This window comes from Myxine glutinosa, chromosome 9 (assembly GCF_964187855.1).
Source record: "Myxine glutinosa chromosome 9, kmMyxGlut1.1, whole genome shotgun sequence".
NCBI classification, from domain to species: Eukaryota; Metazoa; Chordata; class Myxini; order Myxiniformes; family Myxinidae; genus Myxine; species Myxine glutinosa.
The window spans coordinates 120,649,609-120,665,944 of record NC_136269.1 but is presented as its reverse complement, the minus strand read 5'-3'; the positions used below and the strand labels follow the sequence as shown (position 1 = coordinate 120,665,944).

Sequence of the window (16,336 nt, the reverse complement as noted above, 5' to 3'; positions counted from 1 at the left end):
GGAAGAGCTCTCGCCTCTCATGGTGCAGCTGCTATCTGCTTTGCAGGGGAAGAAGGAGGTAGATCTGTCTCCCAGCACACTCTCTCTCACCTCTCTCATCACGCAGTACATTACAAAGTGACCCACCACTACCGCCATCAATGCCACCGTCACCCTTCATGGGATGACTCGCAGCAAGGAGCTTATTGACTCTTACTACAAGCTGGGCATGGGGATCAGCTACCCGAACGTGCTTCTCCTACGTGACCTCTGGACCATGCATGACCTCGAGCCGAGTCGCCCTGTCCGCCACACGCAACCTGCTCTCCCGACACATCTACCTGCACCAGGGCCAGCTGAAGAGAGTGAGGAAGATGAGAGCCAGGAGGGGAATGAGGAGCGAGATGATGATGTACAAAGGCGGGGAGATTCATCGGAATCTGATGATTCAGATTCTAGTGAAGCAGAATGCTCTGATTCGGACTAATCATATAATTAAAGGTCATATTGATTAATTACTTCATTTGAAAACTGTTCAAGTCACAGCTATTAAAAATAGCTTATTTTGAAGTGTAATGAGTTTACTTGTCATGCAATCATCAATTACTTTACTGCAAGATATCCTTATGGAGGTAGTTTCTTTAACATGTTTAAGTACAAAAGTTGCATTTTCGCTCTACTGGATGGTGGCCATCTTGGATTTCTGGATCAAAATAATGTCATAACGTCAAACTAATGTCAGATTCGGAATCCTCGTGGTCAAATTACCCAAAAAAGTGTCTTTGTACGTGATTCTAGGTGTTCTGGTTCAAAACTTAATTTTTCAAGATAGTGCCGGCGGTCATCTTGGATTCGGGCCTCTGGCGAAAAATGCCGGGATTTTTGGGAGGGACATAGAGGCTATTTTTGTTATAAAATGTCAATAGAAGTCAAATCAATCGTCAAACCTTACTAGCCAGAAAATGGTCACGGAATTGAAGTTTTGGACCTAACTATATTGCTTGGCAAGTGGGTGACACATATGGCAAGATATTGGAGGATTATAGCAAATATGTGACAAAACACTATGGTCAGGCAGTGGTCATATTTGACGGGTATAAGGCAGGGCCTTCAACAAAGGACAGCACACATCAGCGCCGAGGGGGGTTTGAAGGGCAGAAAGTGATGTTCAATCCATCCATGAAGTTGCAGTTAAAAAAGAATGAGTTCCTCTCAAATCAAGAAAACAAGGTACGGTTCCTTGACCTTTTGGGGGAAAGTCTAGTCAGGTGTGGCTGTGAAATAGCAGAGCTGCAGGGGACGCTGACTTACTTATTGTCCAAACAGCAGTGGACATCTCAGAAACATGCGAAGCAGTATACTAGTGGGTGATGACACTGACCTGCTTGTTCTGCTAATTCATCTTGCTGGCAGAAACAAGCACAATATCTACTTTCGACCCGAACCAAAGAAAGGAGCAGGTGTCAAATGTATGGGGGTCAATGTCATCAGGGACACACTAGGGCAGAACATCTGTGAGAATATTCTTTTTGTGCATGCTTTCCTGGGGTGTGACACGACATCGAGGATATTCGGGGTTGGAAAAGCAGTTGCTTTGAAACTGGTCAATGACAACACAGAATTCTGTGAACAGGCTGAACTATTTGGAAGTAGACAGTCATCAAAGGATCAGGTCATCAAAGCTGGAGAGAAGGCCATGGTCACTTTATACAAAGGGAAGGAGAATGACCACCTTAATGCCATGAGATATCTACGGTTTCAGGAGCTGGTCACTACACGCAAAAAAGCCATCCACCCCAACATGTTGCCGCCAACAGCTGCGGCAACAAAGTATCACAGCGTCCGAGTGTTCCATCAGATCCAACAATGGAAGGGTAACACATTGGATGCTGAAGAGTGGGGATGGAAGGTTTTGGATGGGCGCTTGACACCCGTGACCTCAGACTTGGATCCTGCCCCTCAGTCATTGCTGAGATTGGTCAGTTGCACCTGCACGTCAGGCTGTGGTACACGACGCTGTGGGTGCCGCCGACAGGGACTGGAATGTTCATCAGCTTGTTCGGGATGCAGAGGCATTTGCCAAAACATGTCAAATGATAACGTAGATGATAATGAGGACAGTGACAGTGACAGTTTGAAATACCAACTTTTGTCCTGGAAGTCCTTGGTGTCCTTGTGCTTTATACTTCTCTCTCCCCCTTCCCACGCCTCCTCCCCCCGGGCCCTCTCCCTTCCACACATCTCCCTGCTCTCGGATGTTGTGTGTGTGTGTGTGTGTGTGTGTGTGTGTGTGTGTGTGTGTGTGTGTGTGTGTGTGTGTGTGTGTGTGTGTGTGTGTGTGTGTGTGTGTGTGTGTGTGTGTGTGTGTGTGTGTGTGTGTGTGTGTGTGTGTGTGTGTGTGTGTGTGTGTGTGTGTGTGTGTGCTTGCTTCCCCTTTTCTCCCCATCTTGTCTTCCGCTTCCTCTTTTTGTGTATTTTGTTTGTCTGGTCGATTTGTTTGTGAAGTTAATGTTAGCTCTTCACGAGCCTCGATTCAATATACAAAAAAAAAAAAAAAAAAAAAAGAAGAAGTAACTTGCCAAACATGTTGCCCATACATGATGTTCCTCATATAATGTTCGACTATATGCTATGTTGACTCGGCGGTTGTTTGCATGTATTCCGTATATAAGAATGAAGCTTGAAACCATATATGGGTACTTAGGGCCACGTTACGGCCTAAATAATAATAATAATAATTCATTTATTTTGTATAGCGCTTTTCCAGAAGCCCAAAGGCGCTTTGACAGAGTGGAAAACATAATGCATAACAATACATGAAAACAACAATTGCAAAAAGACAAGAATCAAGAAAACAAACAGCAGCGATATACGGCATATATATAAGACAAGAATCAAAAAGACAAGACAAGAATCAATAGGGAAATATTTAAAGCAAAAGGAGGGAGAAGGAGAAGAGATAGTCAGGGGTTAAATGCTGTGGGTTGAATGTTGAATGCAGCGTTGAACAGGTGGGTCTTTAGTGATGTTTTGAATGTGGTGAGTGAGGAGGAGTCTCTGATGGTGTGAGGTAGTGAGTTCCAGAGGGTGGGAGCAGCGATGGAGAAGGCCCTGTCCCCCCAGGATCTGAATTTGGTCCGGATGGAGGGGGTCAGGAGGTTGGTACCAGCAGAGCGGAGGTTGCGGGTGGGAGTGTGTCTGGAGAGGAGGTCAGCCAGGTAGGATGGGGCCAGGTTATGGAGGGCTTTGTATGTCAGGAGGAGGATTTTGTACTGGATTCTCTGGGGGATGGGGAGCCAGTGAAGCTTGTAAAGGACGGGGGTGATGTGGTCACGGGTCCGGGAATGAGTGAGTAGACGGGCAGCGGAGTTCTGAATGTATTGGAGTTTATTGGTGATTTTTGAGGGTGAACCATAGAGGAGGCTATTGCAGTAGTCCAGACGGGAGGTGATGAAGGCGTGGATGAGGGTTTCTGCAGCCGTGGAGGAGAGGGATGAGCGGAGACGGGCAATGTTTTTCAGGTGAAAGAAGGCTGACTTTGTGATCTGTTTAGTGTATTTGTCGAAGGAAAGGGTTTGGTCAAAGATGACGCCAAGATTCCGGATGTGAGGGGAGGTGGATACTGGGATACCGTCGATGTTGAGGGCAAAGTTATGGGTGGATTTTGTGAGCGTTTTTGGGCCAATGATGATTATTTCAGATTTATCACAGTTAAGCTTGAGGAAGTTGATTTGAAGCCAGGATTTTATTTCAGTGATGCAGTTTGTCAGGATAGAGTGGGTGTCGGTGGAGACGGACTTGGTGGAGATGAAAAGCTGGATGTCATCGGCGAAGCAGTGGAATTGGAGACCATGACGGCGGATTAAGTGACCGAGCGGGGACAGGTAAAGGATGAAGAGGAGGGGGCCAAGAACTGAACCTTGGGGGACACCTTGGGGGAGGGGAGCAGTGGGGGATTTGCAGTTATTGATGGAGATGAACTGGCATCTGTCAGAGAGGTATGATTTAATCCAAGAGAGGGCAGTGCCGGTGACGTTAAAGGTGGATTCAAGTCGGGTGAGGAGGATAGTGTGATCGATGGTGTCAAAGGCAGCGCTGAGGTCGAGGAGGACGAGAATGTTGAGGTTGCCAGCGTCAGAGGAGAGGAGAAGGTCGTTGGTGATTTTGAGGAGAGCAGTTTCAGTACTGTGGTTGGAGCGGAATCCGGATTGGAATGTTTCATACAAGTTATTGGCAGAGAGATGATGTTTGAGTTGAGTGGCTACAGCGCGTTCCAAAACTTTTGACAGAAAGGGTAGGTTGGAGATGGGTCTGAAGTTGTTTAGGGTGTCAGGGTTTAGACCAGGTTTTTTTAGAATGGGGGTAACAGCAGCAATTTTGAGGGAAGGTGGGACGATGCCTGTAGACAGGGAGGAGTTTATTGTTGCAATGATAAGTGGAGAGAGAGCAGGGAGGGAGGCTTTGACAAAGCTGGAGGGGATGGGGTCAAGAGTGCAGGTGGCAGTTTTCATTCCTATGAGGAGTTCAGAGAGGTCAGTAGGAGAGATTGGGGAGAACCGAGACAGGGGATGGCAGGACAAGGGGGGGCAGGTGGTTGGAGGGGGAGCGGGTGCGGCGGTGGTCAAGCTGTTGTAGATGTTGTCAATTTTGCGTTGGAAGAAAGAGAGGAAGGAGATGCAGTTGTCTACTGTGAATGACTGGGTGGTGGTGTTCAGGGGGCGGAGGAGTTTGTTTATTGTTGAGAAGAGTGCTTTTGGGTTTCCGGAGCCAGAGTGGATAATTTGAGAGTAGTAGGCAGAGCGGGCGCGGGAGAGGGCATCTTTGTAGTGTTGTATGTGGTCCTTGTAGGCTTGGGAGTGAACTGTGAGACCCGTTTTATTGCGGAGTCTTTCAAGTTGGCGAGCACGAGTTTTCATCAGGTGGAGTTCAGGGGTAAACCAGGGAGCAGAATGGGTGAAAGAAACTGTTTTGGTTTTTACAGGCGCAAGCTGGTCAAGGCAGGAGGAGAGAGTGTGGTTGTAGTAGTCAGTGAGGTCGGAAGGGGTGTGGAGGTCAATGAAGGGAGAAGTGGACATTTTTTCAGAGAGGGTGGATGAGAATGAGGTAGGTGAAAGAGCGTTTAGCTTACGGAAGTTGATTGTGCGATAATGCCTTGGTGTTGGGGCGGGGATGTTGATGGTCAGAGTGATGGCTAAGTGGTCAGAGAGGGTGAGGTCGGAGCCATAGAGATGGTGCAAATTTAATCCAGTGGAGCAGACAAGGTCCAAAATGTGACCACGGATATGGGTAGGAAAGTCGACATGTTGAGTGAGGTTAAAGCAGGTGAGTAAATCAGTGAAGTCAGTGGTTATTGTGGAGTCAGTGGAGTCCATGTGGATATTGAAATCACCAAGGAGGAGGATTGAGGGGGAGAGGGAACATAGCTGGGTCAGAAAGTAGGAGAAGTCAGACAGGAATGATGGGTGTGGTTTGGGAGGGCGGTAGACGACAGCCATGACTGACTGCGTGTGACCAGAGAGTTTTAAAGCCAGGTGTTCAAATGATGGAGCAGATGAGATGGAGATGAGGTTGGTCTTGATGTCTTGACGGTGGATAACGGCAATTCCACCACCTCGGCCCTCCGAGCGTGGTTTATTGACGTAGGAATATCCATTGGGTGTGGTGAGGTTGAGTGTGTAGTAGTCCAGAGGTTGTTGCCAGGTTTCGGTGAGACAGAGAAAGTCCAGTTTGTTATCCAGGATGTATTCGTTCAGGATGAGGCATTTATTGTTGAGGGACCGGGTGTTGAACAGGGTGAGCTTGATGTTGTTTTGAACAGCAGGGATGAATTCAGGTGATTTAGCCAGGGTTCGTAGGCAAGAGGTGCGATCGTGTGGGTTGCTGTGACCAGGTGCGCTGGGACGAAGAGTGAGAGTGCGCTGAGCCGACCAGAGGACGGGGATGGAGTGACCTGATTGCAAATAAACAAACTTGCGACCGGAGCCACGGTGAATGTACCTGGGTCGTCGGAGGAGTCCATTTGATTTGATGGCAGAGATGCATGATGGGGTGGAGCGGGTATTGAGCAGAAGAAGCCTTGCGGCGGAGTACTTCAGAGCCATGCCAGGCAGGAGCGAAGGGACGAGTACGAGGCCAAGGTCGAGGAGGCAAAGCGGCAAACGCAGCGGCAAACGCAGCGGCAAACGACTGCAGCCGCTAATCAAGACCACAGCGGCAAACAAGGCCACAAGGCCACCAAGACCACAAGGCCACCGGCAAACAAGGCCACGGCCACAAACAACGGGAGCGGGCCTTTCGATTCCGTATTCCGTACCATCAAAAGCAGATTCCGTTATCCAGCCGGAGAACACGCGGCACGTGCGGGTGTGAAAAGGCAGGACAGGTGTGAGATGTCAGGTCAGAAAAGTAGAAGCAGACCCTGTACATCCATCCAGTCGGAGAAGCGGCGAATATGCAACGCCAGCGTCCTCTCGCAACCGAACCCAATGGGAACCCAATAAATGGTGTTTTCATTTGAAAGATTGACCCTGAAAACATGGGTAACGACACCAGATTTGTCCATTTCTGATGAATGGTTGAGGAGTTATGTAATTTTGTGAATTTTTTATATAGTGGTCAAGGCTACTGGACGGGTCATATGTTGAACCCTAAAAAAAAAAAAGTTCCACTCCAAATAGTTTCTTATACTTTTAGTATGTCATTAAGATACCTTCAAGCAACAAAATACACCAGGTTTCATTTCTGTTGCAATCTGTGGTGGGTGTTTCTGCAGTTTGACTGGACTAGTGGGGCAGTTTATGATTGAAGAACAACTTGATTTCAATTGAATGTTATATTTTGAATATTTTGAACATGAATTGGAAAACAAACCTGCAGTTTAGCAGTACTTTGACTCTGAATCCATCCCAATTGTGCATGTGCAGTCACACACACAGAAATGAGATTAAAAAATTATGGCATAGGCCATAGGGCAATCAGTTTTGTGTCATGCTACGTCATTATGTCTGTCTTTAACTAAAAAATTGGCGTTCGAATCCCTCAAGGTTAACACCACGGACCGCAGAAGACCGAACGGCTTTAATGGAGGCGACGACCGAATACGGATTTTGCTATCAACCGCGGGAGGAGGAAGTGAAGAGGAAGAGGCAGAAGCGCTTACCGATTGCGCTCCAACCGCAGCTGCGATCCTGCAGGGGAAATAACTCAAAACGGGAATCCAGGGTAAAATGTACAAAAGGAAACACGTTTATTCCAGAACCCGAGAACAAGGCACGCGGCGATAAATAAATAATGATCCTAAAATGGGATCCCACACACCGACTTCCAAATACGAGACAGGGGAAAATGAATTAACAAAAGAACACGTTCGTCGTGGGTTTGTGTAATGTGGTGCGAGCTTATCTGTCCGTCATCCAACGCGGCCCCGCCCGGCTCCAAGCTCCTGCACGAGGGAACCCTCCGTCTGCCTCGCTCGCACGCTTTGCCAGGCCCCGCGCGTCCCGCACCGCTCCAAGCTCCGTGCAGATGGTGAACCAACGACCACCAGGACCTCTCAAGACGAAGAGCCAAGAGCGAAGGACCAGCACGACTCAACACCAAGAGCGAACCGTCAGCACGACACAATCCCCCAGAGCGAAGCTTCCAGCACGAAGAAGAGAAGCGCAGAGACCAAAAAGAAGGGCAAGAGCTTCAAGCACAGAGAGAGAGAGATCTCCAATACGAAGGGGTCCAGCGCGAAGAGCCCAAAATGCCGTCCAGCGAGCCCTTTTGTAACTTTGCCATGCGACGTCAGTTCTGGCGCGCCACCAACCAGAGCCTCGTAGCTTCCCGCCGTTTGCCGAACCTCCTCGTGCCTTCCGCTCTGATTCGCTCCAGGTTCGCGCCTTCCACGCCAACCAATCACAGTCCTCCTGGGCGTGGTTACAGCTCATCTCACGCGATGTTGCTAGGCCAGCTGGTGGTGTTTCTGGCGGCGGCCATCCGGCGGTGCCCTGATCTGGCTTCCTGCCGGTCTTCTTCCAAGGTCATTGTAAGGGAAGGGAACTAATTAATGTGTGCACTAAGGACCTATCTAAGTGCTTATATGAGTGCGTTGCCATAAGGGACAAAGGAATGATTACCAGGTCTGACACACAGGGGTTTATCTTAGTCCCTACAACTATTTAACACACGAACATCCTTGTATGTTCACAGGTATACTCTTACCCCGACAAACCGCCTAAAAACACAGAACTTATTACAGGGTAGATTCCCTATCGTGACAGTCGAAGCATGTTACCTATACAGATCTACCTGGCTCTAGACATTCCTTTACCCCCCGACATAACAGTATCAAACAGCCCGGCTACGCCGCTGTTCGACTTTCGGTCTTGTTTTACTCTGTTTACCTGTCTGACAGTCAAACAATATTGAAAATCATTTCAAACAGGAAACCTACTGTTTTTAAGGACGTCATAAAGGACACAAAGAACAAGAACAGGAACGAAGAACGAATATAACATGTTTGATAGGGTGGTGTAAAATATGCTGCATCATTGGCAGTAAACTTCTGGAATTTCTTTTCTTCAACCTTAAAAATCTTTATTTTAATTTAATTTTATATTTTAACACGAGAACACAAATCTCTTTTTTGACACTTTCAAAACCCTTCCGTTTTGCAGTACTTGGACAAATATTATGACATTTTACCTCATCACAACCAATCAAATTTGCTGCTCACAGATTTCACATAAATTTGCCCATGTCCTTGTTTCTCAATACCATGTGGGGTATGGCGTTCTTTGAACTCTCCAGTTTGCTCTGTGATTGGATGTCAAGGTTCCTATGTCTTCCATAAGGTCCTGTGGAGACTGTTTGTCATTTGATTCATGATTTCATCAATTAAACCTAAAATTGTTAATGAAAACTGGACTTGCAAAACGTTGACGGCAAGCTGAAACTAACGAAGAAGAGAAGTGTGTGTTCATGAGAAGTGTTTCCGCAGTTCATATTTCCACACAAGCCTCTTTTCCTAAGTGCAACTTCCTGTGTTGTTTATTTTTCTTTTCCTTCCTTTGTTTTGACTCGTCTTTGTTATTATGCCGTGCTGATTGGGTGGGAAATCGACCAAGACCACATTTTGTTGTACACTCATTAGAATGTCACTTTCTCATTTTGCAGGCAAATCAGTGTTGCTTTCCCTCCTTGTTCATCTATGGGCATCCAGCAACAGGAAAAACAGCCGTCACTTTAGCAATTCTCCAAGCATTACAGGTACGCTGTATTTCTGTTGTTCGCTATTTATTTGGCCATAGTTTCAATCGGAGCACACAGGGCAAGATATAAAGTATCGCTGTAAAGGTGCTAATGCAATGTAGATTTTAAGTTGTCTTTGCCTGTTAAACATATGTGAATGTGCATGCACATCTTTTCATTCGTAACATCTTCCAATCTTCCAATCATCATCGTCATCGTGTACCATGCCCTATGCAAAGCCAAAGCAGTTGTCAGGCTACAATCCTCATCGGGTCGTTACTCAGACTCAGGAAGTTAGGGCAGGAATTTGTTATTTGTCTAGGGTGCCGGCAATAGCTTCCATATTCACGAAGGACAGAGTGGGATGGATCTTTATCGTCCACCAACGAATACCGGCAGATGGGATGCCCAGTTTAATGTCCATCTGTAGGACAGCACACACGTTGATGAATCGCTCTGCCTGTGAAATGCCACGATGACAGTTTATAGCTGGGTCGGGATTCAAACCCAGGCTAGATGGCTTCGAGCTGAGTGTGCGTACCTCTCGGCTCATCTTCTAATACCTTACCTGATGGTACATGTGCAAAAGAGGACTGGTGGATATTTTGGTCAATTGGGCACCATATTGATTGCGTTGGTGATTTGCACACCGGCCTACTTGGCAATATCTGAATTTAGTGTTAACACACATTCTCTCACCATTGAAGAAACTTTGGTCATGATATCCGGTTCAACTAGGCTGCTGTAGTCAGGCAGGTAAGAAATAAAGGTATGATCTATTTCTTGTGTCTGCCATTAATTCGGCCATAGCTTGAATCTGAACAGACCTGATAGGATAGAAAGTCATACCCTAATAGGGACAGAAAATTGTGTCCAGCCTTGACCCTGCAAGGCCTGCATCTGTGACGGGCCCAGATGGCATCACTACCCGTACCCATGCTCTCAAGTCCTGCTCCACTGCTCTTGTTTGTATTATGCACGCTTCAGCCTGTGCTTCGTTGGCTGCTCCCTGTCTGCTTGAAAGTCAGTAACACCAATCGCTGCCATTCACAAGGTTTCAAAAATGGATTCCATCATCTCCAGGCCAGTAGTATCAAGTAAAAAGCCAATCAGGACACTCCACATGTCCCTAGCATTTGGTCTTTATCCTCCTGGTGAATAGTTCCTCCAATAATTTTATTACTTGCGGAAATCGAAGATTTTTCAAGTATATTGGTTGGTCTTGTGTGTTATTCTGTCTGTTTGTCTGTATGTCAGTCGTCTACAGGTCTGGTGTTGGCCTAATGGTTAGGGCGGCGGATCCTAAGGTCCTGAGTTTGAATCCCGTGGAATTAACGCCAGGTGGGGTTGACTCAACCTGTCATCCTTCCGAGGTCAGCGAAATGAGTACCAGATAACTGGTTATCGAGAGGCATTGCATCAGCGGCAGACGCGCCCCCAGAAAAATGATGCAACCTGCAGACGGGTGGCTGCACACGGACGACCCACCGCCTACAGGTCACAAATTTTCAACTGATCTTCACGAAACTTCACCAAGTGGTAGTTGGTCATACGCAAGAAGCCTATTATTTTTGGGGTCAAAAGGTCAATAAGTCAACATAGGCAAAACGTCACTGGCTTTGTCAAATTTCTAAATTCCTCAATTTTCATCTGATTGACTTGAAATTTGAAGAAGATTTGCATATCTAGTCACTGAATTCAACCACCAATTATATTTTAGGTCAACATAGGCCAAATTTCTAAAATCTTCAATTTTCATCCGATTGACTTGAAATTTTAAGAGGATTTGCATACCAGGTCACTGAATTCAACCACCAATTATTTTGAGGTCATCATAGGCCAACAACTTATTTTAGGGATTTCGCAAGTATCGTGCTGTGCACAACACATTTCTTGTTTTAACCTTGGCACCTCTTCTTCAGGGTACATCTTACTAATGCCTTCAAGATGGATGTTCGCCACCTTCTCAGATCATCCCCAATCCAAAGTCATAATCTTTTATACCCTCGTTAACTCCCCACCGCATCCCAATCCCTCCATATTCCATATTTCCAGTATTCCCTTCTGAGAGTTTCCTTCTGTATCCATCTTGTCCACCCCTCCCTACTACAACAACATGCATTTTAAGGCCATTTTCCCTGCTAGAGCGGGGGTTAGCCTTGCGGTCCCCATGACAATCTTCTCCATTTTGCCCTATTTTCTGCATCTCCCCTTGTTATAACCCCCTTGCCTGCATTTTCTTCCACCATATTTAGCCAAGTCTTTCTCGGTCTTCCCCGTCCTCGACTTCCTTCTACATTCATTTCCATCACTCTTCTCAACCAGTCACTTTCATCCTTACTCAACACATGACCAAACCATCTCAACCTGTTCCTCAACCCCTCCCTTCCCTTCCTTAGGGGTGTTGTTTATCCACCTCCCTCTGTCTTGGCCTTCAACTCTGCTGTTGCTGTTTCTCCCCTCTCTACTGTTCCTTTTGTGTCATGTTGCATCCTGATCCATTCAGTATATTAGTGTTTTCCACGAGCCTCAACGATGTATCAAAAAAAAGGTGTTGTGCTACTGTAGTGCTTACGGTTTCATTATTCATTTGGTGTATCTTGGCTATATGAATACTGCACATCACATCAAATTGCTAAACGTTTACGATTTAGTGTGTGTGTGTGTGTGTGTGTGTGTGTGTGTGTGTGTGTGTGTGTGTGTGTGTGTGTGTGTGTGTGTGTGTGTGTGTGTGTGTGTGTGTGTGTGTGTGTGTGTGTGTGTGTGTGTGTGTGTGTGTGTGTGTGTGTGTGTGTGTGTGTGTGTGTGTGTGTTTGTTTTTGTGTGTGTTATTTAGATCCCACATGTTTTCCTGAACTGTGTGGAATGCTTCACTCCACGACTGCTTTTTGAGCACATTCTGGGCTCTCTGTCCATTTTGGGTGAACACGGATCTACAACTGAAAGCTTTCCACGCTGCGACAACCTCTCCGAATTTTCTCGAATGTTGCAGCAAAAGCTCCAGCAATTACAGCTTCATGAAAGTAACGTGTACATCGTGAGTTTGTTAATTTGTTTGTTATTGAATATGCATTGAGTTTGCGGTGTGGGTTACTAAATCGTGAAAATTTAAAACTGAGAAAAAAAAAATCTGGAATGGTGATAGGAAACAGTAAGGGAATTTTGGATTACTGGGAAAATAATGGAAATAAGATTCAAGAGAAATATGGGTAAGGAAGGGAAGGGGCACGTTCAGGACTAATGGTGGGATAGAGGAGGAGCGGGTCCAGAATTTCTGTCATATTTGCAGACATGTACACTCGGTGGACCCGAAGGTCAAATTTTGTATTGCCTTTTTAGTGGTTTAATTCATTGTCACCAATCTTGGCATTGCAGGTGTTGGACAAAGCAGAGTATCTGAAGAATTTGGATTTCAAGATCCTGGCGGTTTTCACAAGGTTGCAAGAGCTGGTATGACCACACTTGTCAATGGTCTTTGTCATGTCAAAAGATGAGTTGGTACATATATTACATTAGTACATACATAAGGGGAACATGTTATTTTGCATGAACGGCATGAACTTTCTGGCTTGCATGAACGGAAGTGCTCAGATTGGAAAGTCAAACTGGCTGGCCAATGGCCATGTTTGGCTGTTTTCTAGGTAGTAGGTTGTAGAGTAGACGGCAACCTCCCAGGGTAGTACTACCGTCCTGACTTAGGAGCGTTAAAGTTGTTCCCGGAACCATTTTACAGTCTCAGTGTCAGGATTGCTGGACTTACTTTCTGTCTCACTCAAACTACAGCTACCGGGCTAGCTTTAATCTCTTTCTGACAAACAAACATCATACACTTTTCATCATACACTTTTCTTCTCTTTATTTAAGGTACCAGTACCAGTTCACTGGTAATTCCCTGTTTGTCGTAAAAGGCGACAAAAAGGGTTGGCAGGAAGGAAGGGCATCCGGCCGTAAAACATTGCTTCAAAAAGGGGACCAACAAAAACAACAACAACCATGGTGCCCGAAAAAGGCCAACCCCCGCTTTGCCGGGAAAAATGGCCTCTAAAGGTGTTTTTAGTACGTACTAAAAACACACAGAGGGTACTAGTCGTACCCTCTGGCCTCTGAGGGCTGTACAATCCATGCCTGGAGCCTCCAACATAAAAAGTAATTTTAAAAATAATGTTTGTACTGCAATGTGAAAACGTTTTTGCATGTCGTACCTGTATCTTTCTTTCTCTGGGTTCCAGACAAATTGCCGTGTTGCTGCTGTTCTCATCAGTGAGCTTGTCTGGGCGACGTTTTACTCTGGCACTGGCTGCAATGAGCCTCTCATGCTTCATTTTTCTCAATATAATAAAGGTATGTGTACTAATTAACCCTTACGTCGTTTAACCCTTAACCGTTACGAGTATGGATGATGTCCAGTGCCGCAACCCGCGAAAAAGTTTTGTTTACGGATGACGTTACTACACGTCATCGTCTATACCTATAAATAGATCGTCAGTACGTGGTTGCATTCCCGTACCAAAATGCCAAATTCATCCCGTACCAGGGGTATTTTTATCAAAAAAAAAATCCCGTACTGAAAGGGTTAACAATATGAATACTTTGGCTCTGAATTTGGAAAGTTGTACGGAATGTCGTCCCCAGCGCACATGCGCACAGCACAGTAAGGTTAAAAAAATTTTTTTACTCTGGCAGTCAAACAAAATGTGAAAATCATTCCAAACAGGAAACTTTGTTTTTAGGGATGTCAAAAATACCACAAACAGGCACGAAGAAATAATACAACGTGTTAAATAAGGTAGTGTAAAAGATGCTGCATCAATGGCGGTAAACTTCTGAATAAATGTTTTTTGGGGGGTTTTCTTTCGACACCCTTTAAATCTTTTCTTTTATTTCAGTTAAATTATGTATTTAAACACTGTGGAACACAAGTCGCCTTGTTTGCACTTTCAAAAACCTCCAGTCTAGTCGTACTTTGGCAGAATTGTACACCATCTTGATCAATCAGATTTACAACTTGCGCTCTCAGGGCGGGGTCTTCTTCTTCCTCTTCTTCCAATAAACTTTCCAATAAAGTCCCATGTCCTTTTTCTCAAGACTGCATGGGGTAAGTTGTTCTATGAACTCTCGGGTTGCATTTTGTCTATTGGAGCAAAATACTATGCAACAAAACTGTTTGTGAAAAGCCACAACACCACTGCAGTGTCCCTCTGCATTTGGTGTATTTGTGCACGTATCACTTTTTATGTTAAAACCACAAAATGTGAAAAGCTATTCAGTAGTAGTTGTAAAAAAAAATGTTTTAAGTGCTCCAAGGTGCATGATGGAGCTTATACATAATGGGCGTAATGAGCTTACACATAGCCATGTGGGCTGCAACCTCCAGCCAGGAAGTAGCAGCACCTGAGTTACCATCGCATGCTCAGAGTGTAGTAGACTCTGAAAGATGGCCAAACTATCAGTTTCTTACAAGCCAGTGTTGGGCAGTTGTCGTTGGCCTGTGTGTGATCCAGTGGGGGCTATTCCCATTCCTTTTATAAATCAAGCTTGCAATAAGTTTAATCCTCTGGGTATTACAAATTAATCCAATTGCTTGCGTGCTAAAATGGCGGCAACACAACGCAATCTGTTCATTGAGAGATAAATATATAATTTATTTCACAGGACATGGTATAAACACAAAACCACAAGATAACCTATCTCCCCATTAGCTGTCAAAAACACTCAAACAAACCAGCGCAGTGTCACGAAGAAGGCAGACAGCTGGTGCACGAAGCTGGAGGAGAGTGCTGGGGGCATGAAGGAGCAGAACATAGGGCAGGGGTACACACACACACAGTGCTGTCTCATCTCAACAAGAGGAGGAGTCGGAGAGTGCGGGCCAGAAAGCGTCTTGTTTGGCCGGGGTTTACTCTGTCCGTGCCTGCCACAAACAGCAAGACTCTGCCTCCCGAGGACTAGCAATCAAGCCACAAGGGTCTTTGCCCACAGGGGCTCCACCATTCAGACTCCAGGGGTTCCACCATTCAGACTCCAGGGGTTCCACCATTCAGACTCCAGGGGTTCCACCATTCAGACTCCAGGGGTTCCACCATTCAGACTCCAGGGGTTCCACCATTCAGACTCCAGGGGTTCCATCATTCAGACTCCAGGGGTTCCACCATTCAGACTCCAGGGGTTCCACCATTCAGACTCCAGGGGTTCCACCATTCAGACTCCAGGGGTTCCACCATTCAGACTCCAGGGGTTCCACCATTCAGACTCCAAGGGTTCCACCATTCAGACTCCAGGGGTTCCACCATTCAGACTCCAGGGGTTCCACCATTCAGACTCCAGGGGTTCCACCATTCAGACTCCAGGGGTTCCACCATTCAGACTCCAGGGGTTCCACCATTCAGACACTAGGGGTTCCACCATTGAGACTCCAGGGGTTCCACCATTCAGACTCCAGGGGTTCCACCATTCAGACTCCAGGGGTTCCACCATTCAGACTCCAGGGGTTCCACCATTCAGACTCCAGGGGTTCCACCATTCAGACTCCAGGGGTTCCACCATTCAGACTCCAGGGATACCACAATTCAGACTCCAAGGGTCCCACCAATAGCAGTCCTGAGGCCTCATTCGTCCTAGCCATGCTACATCTACCAATCCCAGTCTGAGGTCCTCAAGAATCCCCACTCTGAGGCTTCCACCCTGAAAACATTCACCCATCCTGGCCTCAGCAAGGAAAAAGTCCACACCTTTTATGAGCTGAAGGACAGTTTTGAGATAGTTACCTCTCTTTAATGGTGAGGGGAACATGATGTGTTTCCCCCACCCTGCCTGGCCCGACCTGGTTTTACAGAATAGAACAATAGACAATACCTTAAATTATTGTCCATTGTTTTGTCATCAAGTTAAAGGTGTCGTCTATAGGCTGGCTAGCTCTACAAGCGCCATCTCCCATCTCTTTCACAAACTCTTTACCCCAAACACATAATCCAGGGAAGAAATTCTAAAGCTACACAAACATACACAATGCCTAAAGTCTTAACCTAACTATTATTCCTTTCCCAATAAATGTATGAATATATTTATTTCTATTTATATTTATTGCAGGACAATTTAATTGTGAAATTGGAATGGAACTGGGTAG

The 16,336-nt window shown here is 46.0% G+C and overlaps 1 protein-coding gene across 8 annotated transcripts in view; it reads left to right on the top strand.

Moving 5' to 3' along the window:
- Nucleotides 1-16,336, top strand: part of ORC5 (origin recognition complex subunit 5) — a 57,605-nt gene that overhangs the window by 19,903 nt on the left and 21,366 nt on the right. For all 8 annotated transcript variants that reach the window (XM_078784840.1, XM_068128342.2, XM_078784838.1 and 5 more), the window contains 4 exons: nucleotides 9,139-9,231; nucleotides 12,050-12,250; nucleotides 12,589-12,663; nucleotides 13,443-13,554. In XM_078784840.1, coding sequence (XP_078640966.1) covers nucleotides 9,139-9,231; nucleotides 12,050-12,250; nucleotides 12,589-12,663; nucleotides 13,443-13,554 — 481 coding nt within the window. The remainder of the gene's footprint in view (nucleotides 1-9,138; nucleotides 9,232-12,049; nucleotides 12,251-12,588; nucleotides 12,664-13,442; nucleotides 13,555-16,336) is intronic.